The sequence below is a fragment of the Camelina sativa genome, chromosome 11 (genome assembly GCF_000633955.1).
Source record: "Camelina sativa cultivar DH55 chromosome 11, Cs, whole genome shotgun sequence".
In the NCBI taxonomy this organism is placed as follows: Eukaryota; Viridiplantae; Streptophyta; class Magnoliopsida; order Brassicales; family Brassicaceae; genus Camelina; species Camelina sativa.
The window spans coordinates 6,744,051-6,754,417 of record NC_025695.1 but is presented as its reverse complement, the minus strand read 5'-3'; the positions used below and the strand labels follow the sequence as shown (position 1 = coordinate 6,754,417).

The window sequence follows — 10,367 nt, the reverse complement described above, 5'->3', positions numbered from 1 at the left end:
ATAGACCTTTCATTTTTATTTTTACTTAATTCTTACAGATATACTCATGTTGTTTTCATTATAGGGAAAATAAGAACCTTACTGGGACAGCTAGGTATGCTAGTGTCAACACTCACCTTGGAGTTGGTAAGCAATTCACCACTTGAGATGTGCTCCAAATTTGTGTAATACAATTCCTAAAAAATGTGGCTGTTTGCGAATTCGTTGGCAGAACAAAGTCGGAGGGATGATTTGGAGTCTCTTGGTTACGTGCTCATGTATTTCCTGAGAGGAAGGTTGTGCACAGAGATCCTATTTTGTCTTACTATATCTTTGCACGTGCTTGTTCTGGTCTGATTTTTTTCTGGGGTTTTCTTGGTTCAGCCTCCCATGGCAAGGACTAAAAGCTGGCACAAAGAAGCAGAAGTATGACAGAATAAGCGAGAAGAAAGTTTCAACTCCTATAGAGGTATGGTAACGACATACTATGGCTTAGACACCCTTGACTGGATCTCTATCTTTATAGTCACATAGATCACAGGTTAACTGTTACTATACTTGTAACAGGTCTTATGCAAGTCACATCCACCGGAATTCGTATCATACTTTCAATATTGCAGGTCTTTACGATTCGAAGACAAACCAGACTACTCATATCTAAAGAGGCTATTCCGAGACTTGTTTATCCGTGAAGGTTTGCATTTTCTGTGGCTAAACTTTTACTTCTTGATATCTATATAAATGTTCCACTCTTTTGATAATAAAATGGATTCACGGTATCAGGTTATCAGTTTGACTATGTATTCGACTGGACTGCATTGAAACACCCTCAGAGTTCCAGATCCCACTCCAGCTCCCACGAAAGGGTGAGTACACATGTTGTCTGTAGATTTCTCTATCGAGTATCAAGTGTCTATACTCACTTTGATGTATTGATCTCTTTCTTTAGCATCGAACCAGCAGACCAGGGATGGCTGCGGGACCGTCTGCTGAAAAACCTGAAAGGATTTCAGGTAATCCTAAAACTTTTTCCTGAGTTAAGAAATATATAACTCTCCTCAGATAAGAGGTTGTCGGTTCTGATTTTGTGATCCTGTCTATACTCTTACAGTAGGGAACATCCGCGATAAATTCTCAGGTGCGGTCGAAGCATTTGCTAGAAGGAACGCTAGAGGACCAAGTCCCCATCAAAACCATACCAGACATCGAACTCTTGACGAGATTCCTTCAATGAAACCAGCTGTGGTAAAACAATATAACCATCCCAGTTTTATATACAATCACAATTCTTGATAAAAGAATGTGCATGAAATGAATCTTAACAATTTGCTCATTCTTGATGTCATTTTATTTGTCAGAATATGGTATCTGAGAAAGGAAGAAACACTTCAAGATACGGAAGTGCTTCAAGGAGAGCAGTAGCCTCGAGTAGTAGGCCGAGCTCATCAGGAGAACAAAGAGAGAGCCGGGAGTCTAGCCGAGTGGCATCAAGCGGTGGTGGGAATGTGAGACCATCTGTCTTTCAGAGAACACAAGCAGCAGCTGCTGCTGTGAGTGGATACGAGTCAAAGACAGCCTCTGCTTTTAACCGAGACAGAGTGGCTGCTTCTAGGACAGCACGTGACGAGGCTCTCAGAAGCTTCGAGCTTCTTTCCATCCGCAAGTGAAGCCTTGAATGGGCTCTTCTTATCTGTAAATTGGATTCTTGTTTACATATGTTGTTTGTTTGGTCCTCCTCTCCGTTTCCACGAAACTCCCAATTTTTCATGTATTATTGTCATTCTCTGGATTTTGTATCAATTTTTACACACTTATTAATTGTTGTAATCACGACAACTTGTCGAGCTTAATTCTTTTTTGTCACAAAAACGAAAAAAAAAGAGAGAGGGTACAAGTATGACATTATTCTTCTTAAAGCGACGTCGTTTTCAAGTGTTCTATACAAAGTAACGTGTATATCGTCATCGTCTCTTTGAAAGCGTCAAGTTTAACGGCAGCTCCGTCGGCGATCGTGTCCATGACTCAGAGGGAGATCGATTTAACATTCTAGTTCATTGTTTTGAATCCAGCAAGGTACAAACGTGATTGCGTTAAAAGGTCCTGTTTTTGTTCTTTGTTTGTTGTTGGAGAAATTTGACTTTAAGGTGCATAAAAGAAAGAAGAGATTCTCTAGGGTCAATTTTGATGTGTGATGAATTTATTATATAGGTGTGCTTTGAATCTGTATTGACCCCAAAAACCCAAAAAGGTGAAAGCTTGAATGATTTGCTGTGGATACATGTGGAAATCAGGAGGAGAAGATTTGCAAGGTTTCTATCCAGTTAGATCAGAATATGTAGCAGATGTTCCCAGGACCAGATTCAAATCAAGGGTTTTTCTTTTTTTTTTTTTTCTTTTCATACCAGTCCATGTTCTTGATGTATAAAGCTTGTTTCCAAAGTTTGAGTCTTTGTCATTGTGGGATTTTTGATCAGGCTGGCAAAACTTTAAGTGCTAGAAGATGGCATGCTGCGTTTACTGAAGATGGAAATTTGGATATGGAAAGAGTTCTCCGGCGTATACAGCGAGGAGTAAGTCATATTTTGGTTTTTATTCTCTCTTGTTTGAGTCTAGTGCCTTGTTTTTTTTACTTGGATACATGTTCAGGGGATTCATCCCTCAATCAAAGGAGAGGTTTGGGAGTTTTTGTTAGGAGGTTACGATCCGGACAGCACCTTCGAAGAAAGGAACATATTGAGGAATCACAGAAGGTACTATTACTTCTGTGCTATATCCTTTACTGAATGCGCAGTAGCTAAGTTTGGTAGATTCTTTTGAGTAATGTTTTCTCCTCTCAATATTGCACTTCATGTTGCTGTACTTGATATCTAAGGGAGCAGTATTATGCTTGGAAAGAAGAATGTCGAAGAATGGTTCCTCTTATTGGTAGCGGAAAGTTTGTCACGATGGCCGTTGTTGCGGAAGATGGACAGCCATTAGAAGAATCATCGGTAGAAAATCAAGGATGGCTTGTAAAAACGGCTATAACAGACAAGCGTCTGCTCCAGTGGATGCTTGTGTTGAGTCAAATCGGTATTGTTACCTACTCATAAATAAGTTTTAGGTTCTTTAGCATTTCTGTATAAGTGTCAGAATTCAGAACTCATAAATATGGCAAGTGCTCTTAAAGAACTGCTATAATTTTGCTATACAGGTCTCGATGTTGTTAGAACAGATCGGTATCTCTCCTTTTATGAGAATGAGAGTAATCAAGCAAGACTATGGGATATTCTTTCCATATACACATGGTTAAATCCTGATATTGGCTATGTTCAGGGTAAGTCCACCTTGGTGTTACTGCTGAATCTTCAATACAGGTGAACACATGACAGAAAATGGAATTAATCACGTATTTTGTGTAGGAATGAACGACATATGTTCCCCAATGATAATCCTACTCGAAGATGAAGCCGACGCTTTCTGGTGCTTTGAGCGTGCAATGCGAAGACTAGTAAAGATCTGAAGCTATTGTCTTGTTTTGTGTCATCACTCGGTTTTGTTGTTGTTTTCATGGTTCTTGGTTTTCTTGAATTTCAGAGAGAAAATTTCAGGACAACAGCGACATCAATGGGCGTCCAGACTCAACTAGGTATGCTCTCACAGGTTATTAAAACAGTTGATCCTCGGCTCCATCAACATCTAGGTACTCCTTCCTTTTGCCTTCCATTGAGCTACGTTTTCTCTTTCACTTCTCATTGTTAGTGAAGACGTTATACTTTTTTTCCGCAACAGAGGATCTCGACGGTGGAGAGTATCTGTTTGCTATACGAATGTTGATGGTATTGTTCAGGAGAGAGTTCTCCTTCCTTGATGCTTTGTACCTTTGGGAGGTAACAAGACTCTGTTTTTGTTTCCACTTTGCTTACAATAACTCATTCGCATTTTCTTAATGTCATAAGCTAATCCAGGGGATATGAAAATTGATTTCAGTTCACCTGAGAGAACTCGATTCATGTTCTTTCAGGGTTTAGAGTGTCTCTTGATCTGAGCTGATAATAAGACTGTGAGATAGAATTTTGTTTCAGCTGATGTGGGCTATGGAGTACAATCCAAACTTGTTTGCATCATACGAGAAACCAGAGAACAGAAACAACTTCTCACAACAGGATCCAAGGTTACTGAAGAAGTATGGAAAGTTTGAGAGAAAATATGTAAAGAGTGGCCACAACGAGCAACACAACACGCTCGCTGTTTTCGTAGTGGCAAGTGTTCTTGAAACAAAAAACAAACGTCTCTTGAAGGAAGCTAAAGGCTTAGACGATGTCGTTCAGGTCTCTCTCTCTCTCTCTATGCCAAAACACCTTCTGATAAATTCCAATCCTTTCTCGAGTACTATGGCGATTTAGTTGTGTGTTTTTCTTCGGTTGGTTGCAGATTTTGGGGGATATAGCGGGTAATTTGGACGCGAGAAAAGCTTGTAAAGAAGCATTGAAGATTCATGAAAAGTTCCTGAAAAAGGTGACTATTTTTCTCTAATCATGTTCTTCTTAATTCTTGTTCTACTTCTTACTTAATTGCTGATGTATATGTTGAAATGTTCTTGCAGGCTAATAGGCAATAGGACATTGCTTAACGCCTTAACCTTTAACCATCCATTTTCTGGTTTTGTTGTACTGATTAATATCTATCTTGACTTGAGATTGGGTCGCCGGTTGACGCCGATAAATTTTGTGGGAAGGATCGTTGAGAATGCTCTGATTCTTTTGTTCTTTCACTTCTCTAATCTTTCTATACCTATGCATTTGAGTTTCCCGGTTGTATATCTTAAATATTCGTTTGTTTGATACTTGATACCGTGTGCTTAAGAAACTGAACATGCGTGCCGTTTCTCCTCTAAAAGAAGGAACTTCTTGATGTATCATGAGCACATCGTATATGAATCACACTCGCACGTTAGCAAGAGAAGTCTATTGCGGCAAGAATGAGTGTCATTTTTGTATCCACACTATACCCGAAATAATCTTGTTAAGAGCTCCTAAATTTTCAATAGTATGACGTTTACAAGATTCGTAAGTTTCCTTAATACGACAAAATATAAATTAGCAAATGCAAAAAACATAGCCATAACAAACATAAAAGAAAAGCGACACAAAAAAAAACATAATACGTTAATGGTTAAATCATTAGAAAAATGTCATATTCCAAAAATAGGTATGTAGAACAAAAAAAAATAGTACAAACTAATTAACAAAATCAATCTCCTCCCTTCCTTTTTAAAAAAATCTAAACCATTGAGTTAACGAAAACAATCTAAACAATCTTTGTTTTTCCCCCTCATTTCTCAATAGCCATTTTGCTCTCTATTCACACCTCTTTCAAGAAACATTTCCCTTGTTTTCAAATCTTTATCTTGGTGAACCCTTTTAGGTGTTATCAGGAAATTTGTAGATCTTTTTAGATGAAGTTGCAATAGTTTCTTCTCGTTTGGATTCTTTTTCTATATATTCTTCTTTTAATTTCATGTTCATCAAAAAAAAATTCGGATACAAGAATTCCTTCAAAAACATGCATGATCATGAAACTTTCAAGATGATCATTTGTTATTTTCTAAAGAAAACTATGGATTCTTGAGCTAACCATTAGATTCTCATTTCCATTTCATCATCCCTTCAATTGTTAGGAGTTTTATCGTCACACAAATCTTTGTAAATATATAAAGATCATTTTTGTAGTTTTTTTTTTTACTCGTTTTATAATCTAAGGATTTTGGATATTTTATTGCATGAACATAGCGTTACCGCTCTTCCTCATTCGTTTTGTAAAAAATCAAAGAAAAACTAACATAGGATAGAGATTTGTTTCCCACAAAGAGAAGAGATCCTATGCAACTCACAGTTAATGTCAAGTACCAAGATGAAAAGCCTATTGAAAGGGCTCCGGTATATATCTCAAGTATTTGGTGAGTTTCTTTTCTTCTCTCATTCCTTTTTGTTTCAATACTTTCTTCAATTTGGGAAACTATGAGACAAACACAATTAAGCATAGCATGTTTGACATTCAATAAATTACTACATTTTGATGGAACTAATGTAATTGTATTCTTTGTAAATGAATGAAGATGAAAAGGTTTTGATTAATGTTAAATTTTCTGAAATTAAGCAATAGAAGGTGAAAAGGAACAAGAGATGCAAATTGGAAATCCAACTGACGTAAAGCATGTTGCCCACATTGGTTGGGATGGACCATCGGATAATGCCACTGCACCTAGCTGGGTACTACTCTATTCTACGTACCCCCTATCTTTCATTAGAAAACATATCTTTAAAATTTGTAACGTTATTTGTTATAAAAAAATCTTTGGAAGATGAACGATTTCAAGAGTTCACCGGGAATGGAATCAAGTCAAGGATTAGGAGAAGACGATTCCTCAGTGAAATGTCAATCAGAATACGGTGGTCGGTCCAGAGATTTACCAAAACTACCAAAATCCACGAGAAAATCATCGTCAGAGAAAGGTTCTCCTACGAAAGAGAGATCAGATAAGACCAAACGTCGGACTTCAAACAAAGGCACATCATCATCATCGTCTAGGAGAAATAAAGACGAAGATACTTCTTGGTCACAACACAGTGCTGGATTACCTGAGATCCCAAAGAAGTCAAAGAGGAAGAAACCTAAAGAAGGTGGTAATGGAGGAGGGTCATCGAGATCATCTCGAAGATCTGAAACTGATAAAATGTCGGATTATATGTCTGATACTGGTTCCGTTAGATCTATGCCTCAATTCGAAGATGACAGAAATGGGTTTTGATTAATTAAACAAACAAAAAAAAAACAGAGACTTTTTGTAAGTTTTGTAATAGTAAAGAAATGTTGAAGATAATTAATTCCAAAGTAAATTCATTACCAGAAAACTAATAATTACAAACCAAAAATGAAAACTTTTTTCCCTAATCTGTTCTTTGTTCTTCTTCCTCTCTGTGTTTTTTTACTGTTTCATTGAAATGTAAAGAGCCAATAAAGCCACCGGGAAGCTAACCAACGGTAAAACTAAAACCCTTGTTGCCGCCGATGAAGAGAGAGCTGGTCCAGGGACAGGAGGATCGGAGCTTTTGCCGTAGTGTAGACTTGGGTTCCCGCTCAATTTGAGTTTTCTCCCGACTCTGTCTCTGAAACCATCGGCGAACGGAGCTTTTCCGATGAGGTTGTTGTTCTCAAGGTTGATTTCTCGGACAAACCCCAAACGTCCGAACTCCTCAGGGATCTCTCCGTCGAGATTGTTGTTGTCGAGAGCTATAAAGCAGAGATTTTTAAGACTCGACGCCATTGAAGCTGGTATGTTTCCTTGAAGACCCATCCTCGAGAACCCGATTCCAGATAAACCTTTCAGATTCTTCCAAATCTCCGGTATAGCCCCACCGAGCTTGTTCCCACTAAGATGAATCTCTCTCAATCTGGGCATCTCCGCTAGAAACAGAGGAACGCCGAAGTTTCCAAAACGGTTATAACTCAGGTCCAAAAAGATTAGCTTTTTTAGTTTCCCGACGCCGGAAGGGATCTCTCCGGTGAACTCGTTGAAGCTGAGATCTAGCTTGAGAAGTTCCGTCAAGTCTCCGATGGAATCAGGGGCGTTTCCGTTGAGAAAGTTATGGCTAAAGTCTAGAACTTTAAGATTCTTAAGACGTGACGTGGCGTTCGTCGGAACCCCACCGCTTAAGCGGTTTCTGGAGAGTGTAACCTCTTCTAGACTGACCAAATCGCCGATCCGACCCGGGAGTGAGCCGTGAAACCCGTTTCCGGTGAGAACTAATCTTCTCAGCTTTGTGAAATTACCGATCATGGCTCCGATCTCGCCGACGAGAGATGGGTTTTCGATGAACACTAACTCTTCGAGAACAGAGCCGAAACCTTCCGGGATTGGATCCGGCAACGAGACGCGAGCTACGGTGAAGCATTTGTAGACGAAGAGCTTTCGAAGGTGTTTGAAAGAAGTGAAGAGGAGAGGATCCAGTGTGGAGTTGGAAGAGCAAGGAGGGTTTTGCGTGTAGTCAGAGACGAAGCCCAAGTGGAGCTCGGTGACGTGGACGGACGTCGCGACGCCGTTTTGAGAAGCGTAGAGGTAATCGCAAACGACGCCGTCTGGTGGTGAAGCGCAGAGGTCGTCGGGGAAGATGGTTCGCCATGAGATGGCTGAGTTGACTGAGTCAAGAACTCGATAGACCGCTTCTTGCTCCGACGGGTCTAGAGCGAGTTGAGGTGAAGAGCTGCTGTCGTCGTCGTCTTCGTTTTGCTGGCTAGTGGTGATGGCTGTAGCGGTAAAGAGAAAGAGGAGGAGGAGGAGAAGAAGAGAGAGGTTGGGACGTGAAGACGCCATGAAAGCACAGAGAAAGCAAAAAGCTTGCAGCTTTGTTTGTTTTTTTGGGTTTGTTGCTAACGAGCGATACGTACCTTTTTATGGGTTCATCCTTCGTAATGTCTCTTTCTGTATAATTACATAACTAGCCCTATAGTTCCAAAACCAAATGATACTTAATGAAGCTTATGTTTGTTTCTAAAAGAAACCACAATTTTTGTTTTTATTTGCTACATTAAAAACACCAACATTTTACCAATCTATGTACTTTGTATTAACAATTCACATTCACATTCACATTACAACTTGTTTCATCAAAAAGAAGAGTAAAAGATTCGTGGTTAAAAAAAAAAGATGGGAGGGGTAAGATAGTAAACAAAGAGGAAACGGTACAAAGGTTCACGTTCCGTGGGTAAAAAAGCATGTTGGGACCATACCAAACCGGGACGAAATTTGCAGTGAGAGAGAGAAGACGACACCATTTCGATTTTTGTGGCACATTGACCAAAACCACCCTTTCTATAATCTCTCTTTTTCTTAACTTGATCGTCAAACTTCAAAAATACCTTTTATTTTAGTACTATAAAACTATCTAATTACCATTTCCACTTTTTTTTCCTTACCAATTTCCAAACTTTAAAATAATATTGGGAAGAAACTGAACAATAAATCACATACATTTACACAAGGGATAATAATAAATAAATAAATAAGGAAGAAAGAAAATAAAAGACAAAAGAAAAAAAAGGAAATAAAACAAAAAGCTGGATGCAAAGTAACAGAGACAGAAGAGAGGAGAGGAGAGGGGGGGCAAACGGCGGAGAGAGAGAGACGACAAAGACGCGCTGTAGCCGCCGAAGGGAAACAGTGTTTATGTTCGTACGAAAGCGACGGGTTTAAGGAGTCTTCCAATATGGTGTTGACACATGTCTCACTCTCTCTTACCGGAAACGGCACAGTCTGGGGTCTCACGCATGCCTTTTCTATTTCCGGTTCCTGCCCTCCATTTGTCCCCACACTGTGCCCAGTGTTTCAGAATTCAGACCCCCTTCCTTCATTTATTACCTTCCTTTTTTATTTTATTTTTACTTACTTATCTAAAGTTTTTTTTTTCTAATAGCTGTCACTGTTTAAATTCTTTTGTACGACAAAAATGTACAATGCCTCCTTTTGCAGTTGTTCTTGGTCCTCGTTGTTTTCCTATAAGTATTGAAACCAGTTTATTGATTTTTCTTATATTTCCGATACTTTATGCAACGTTCTATACACGACTTCTTCTTCTATCCATTCCAAGCTTTTTAAAATACTACATCATGCATAGTCTACATGACACATGTATATAAAAATAAAATAAAATGTCGGTTGCAACTATGTAGTGGATTGGAAAAACCCTATTTATTTTGTAAATTATGTGATCGTCTCTATTTATATATAATTTAGGGTTTGAGATTTCCTAATCTTGCTTTTCAGTTACGTAGACGCTTTACTCGTGCGATTCCCTGAGTTTGTTGTTATGGCTGCAGATACAGAGACGCTTCATCTACCCTTACTTTCTGATGATGAGGAGGATTATGATGAGGTTTGATTTCGAACAATTCTTCTCTTTTTGTTTTACTCGATTATTAGATGCCAGTTTCTCAATTAAGTGGACCGTTTAGGTCTCAGTGAGTCATTTGATTTTCTTGCTGTGAGTTAGCTTTTAGGTTGACTGCAAAACATAAATTTCGTCATTAATTTAAAATAGAGTTTTTTTATGTGTGAGTTCTTCATATATATGCATAAGGTCTTTGTTTCCTCAATTTAAAACAGAGTTTTGGTTCTCTTGATTGTTAGTTTTAACCAAGCAATAACAAATCAAGTTCTGTATATTGTCTTGTTCACTAAACTCTTATTCCGATCCATGGTTGGAAGTGAAAAAACAATTAGTGGATAATTTGGTTTTGTAACCCTAGCTTTATATAATGTTTTGGAAGGTGGGGGAGCACATTCACGACACTGAATACTATGTCAATCAACGTAACGAACTGATGAGATTGAAGCGACTGCTGACCATAGG

The 10,367-nt window shown here is 38.6% G+C and overlaps 4 protein-coding genes across 8 annotated transcripts in view; 3 read left to right on the top strand and 1 right to left on the bottom strand.

Moving 5' to 3' along the window:
- The window catches only part of LOC109124500 (casein kinase 1-like protein 6), a 5,018-nt gene extending 3,203 nt beyond the window's left edge, over positions 1-1,815 (top strand). Inside the window, exons 7-14 of the mRNA XM_010440132.2 lie at positions 65-126; positions 212-275; positions 364-448; positions 547-673; positions 763-845; positions 929-992; positions 1,091-1,224; positions 1,338-1,815. Of these exons, the coding sequence (XP_010438434.1) occupies positions 65-126; positions 212-275; positions 364-448; positions 547-673; positions 763-845; positions 929-992; positions 1,091-1,224; positions 1,338-1,646 (928 nt within the window). The 3' untranslated portion in view covers positions 1,647-1,815. The remainder of the gene's footprint in view (positions 1-64; positions 127-211; positions 276-363; positions 449-546; positions 674-762; positions 846-928; positions 993-1,090; positions 1,225-1,337) is intronic.
- LOC104722027 (TBC1 domain family member 15-like) lies at positions 1,863-4,885 on the top strand. 5 transcript variants are annotated; one of them, XM_010440130.2, is made up of 12 exons: positions 1,914-2,076; positions 2,188-2,350; positions 2,454-2,549; positions 2,626-2,729; positions 2,852-3,051; positions 3,173-3,295; positions 3,381-3,469; positions 3,556-3,661; positions 3,751-3,848; positions 4,044-4,289; positions 4,393-4,476; positions 4,565-4,885. In XM_010440130.2, the coding sequence occupies exons 2-12, from the start codon at positions 2,240-2,242 to the stop codon at positions 4,577-4,579; spliced, it is 1,272 nt and encodes a 423-aa protein (XP_010438432.1). In that variant the 5' UTR covers positions 1,914-2,076; positions 2,188-2,239; the 3' UTR covers positions 4,580-4,885. The 5 variants fall into 5 exon arrangements, with proteins under 5 accessions (XP_010438433.1, XP_019088529.1, XP_010438432.1 ...); XM_010440129.2 differs by having other exon boundaries at positions 1,916-2,052; XM_010440131.2 differs by lacking the exons at positions 4,393-4,476; positions 4,565-4,885 and having other exon boundaries at positions 1,863-2,052; positions 4,031-4,283.
- On the top strand, positions 5,268-6,841 carry LOC104722025 (CRIB domain-containing protein RIC7-like). The gene is made up of 3 exons (XM_010440127.2): positions 5,268-5,917; positions 6,118-6,230; positions 6,323-6,841. The coding sequence occupies exons 1-3, from the start codon at positions 5,857-5,859 to the stop codon at positions 6,767-6,769; spliced, it is 621 nt and encodes a 206-aa protein (XP_010438429.1). The 5' UTR covers positions 5,268-5,856; the 3' UTR covers positions 6,770-6,841.
- Positions 6,843-8,364, bottom strand: LOC104722024 (piriformospora indica-insensitive protein 2-like). Its single transcript, XM_010440126.2, has one exon. It carries the CDS (start codon positions 8,330-8,332, stop codon positions 6,947-6,949), a length of 1,386 nt encoding a protein of 461 aa, XP_010438428.1. The 5' UTR covers positions 8,333-8,364; the 3' UTR covers positions 6,843-6,946.

Bases quoted from the DNA above. Each gene is read 5' to 3' on its own strand.
- LOC104722025 (XM_010440127.2), top strand. From the start codon at position 5,857: ATGTCAAGTACCAAGATGAAAAGCCTATTGAAAGGGCTCCGGTATATA. The intron at 5,918-6,117 runs GTGAGTTTCTTT...TCTGAAATTAAG, and splicing joins GTATATATCTCAAGTATTTG to CAATAGAAGGTGAAAAGGAA. The intron at 6,231-6,322 runs GTACTACTCTAT...AATCTTTGGAAG, and splicing joins ATGCCACTGCACCTAGCTGG to ATGAACGATTTCAAGAGTTC.
- LOC104722027 (XM_010440130.2), top strand. From the start codon at position 2,240: ATGATTTGCTGTGGATACATGTGGAAATCAGGAGGAGAAGATTTGCAA. The intron at 2,351-2,453 runs GTTTTTCTTTTT...ATTTTTGATCAG, and splicing joins GGACCAGATTCAAATCAAGG to GCTGGCAAAACTTTAAGTGC. The intron at 2,730-2,851 runs GTACTATTACTT...TTGATATCTAAG, and splicing joins ATATTGAGGAATCACAGAAG to GGAGCAGTATTATGCTTGGA.
- LOC104722024 (XM_010440126.2), bottom strand. From the start codon at position 8,332: ATGGCGTCTTCACGTCCCAACCTCTCTCTTCTTCTCCTCCTCCTCCTC.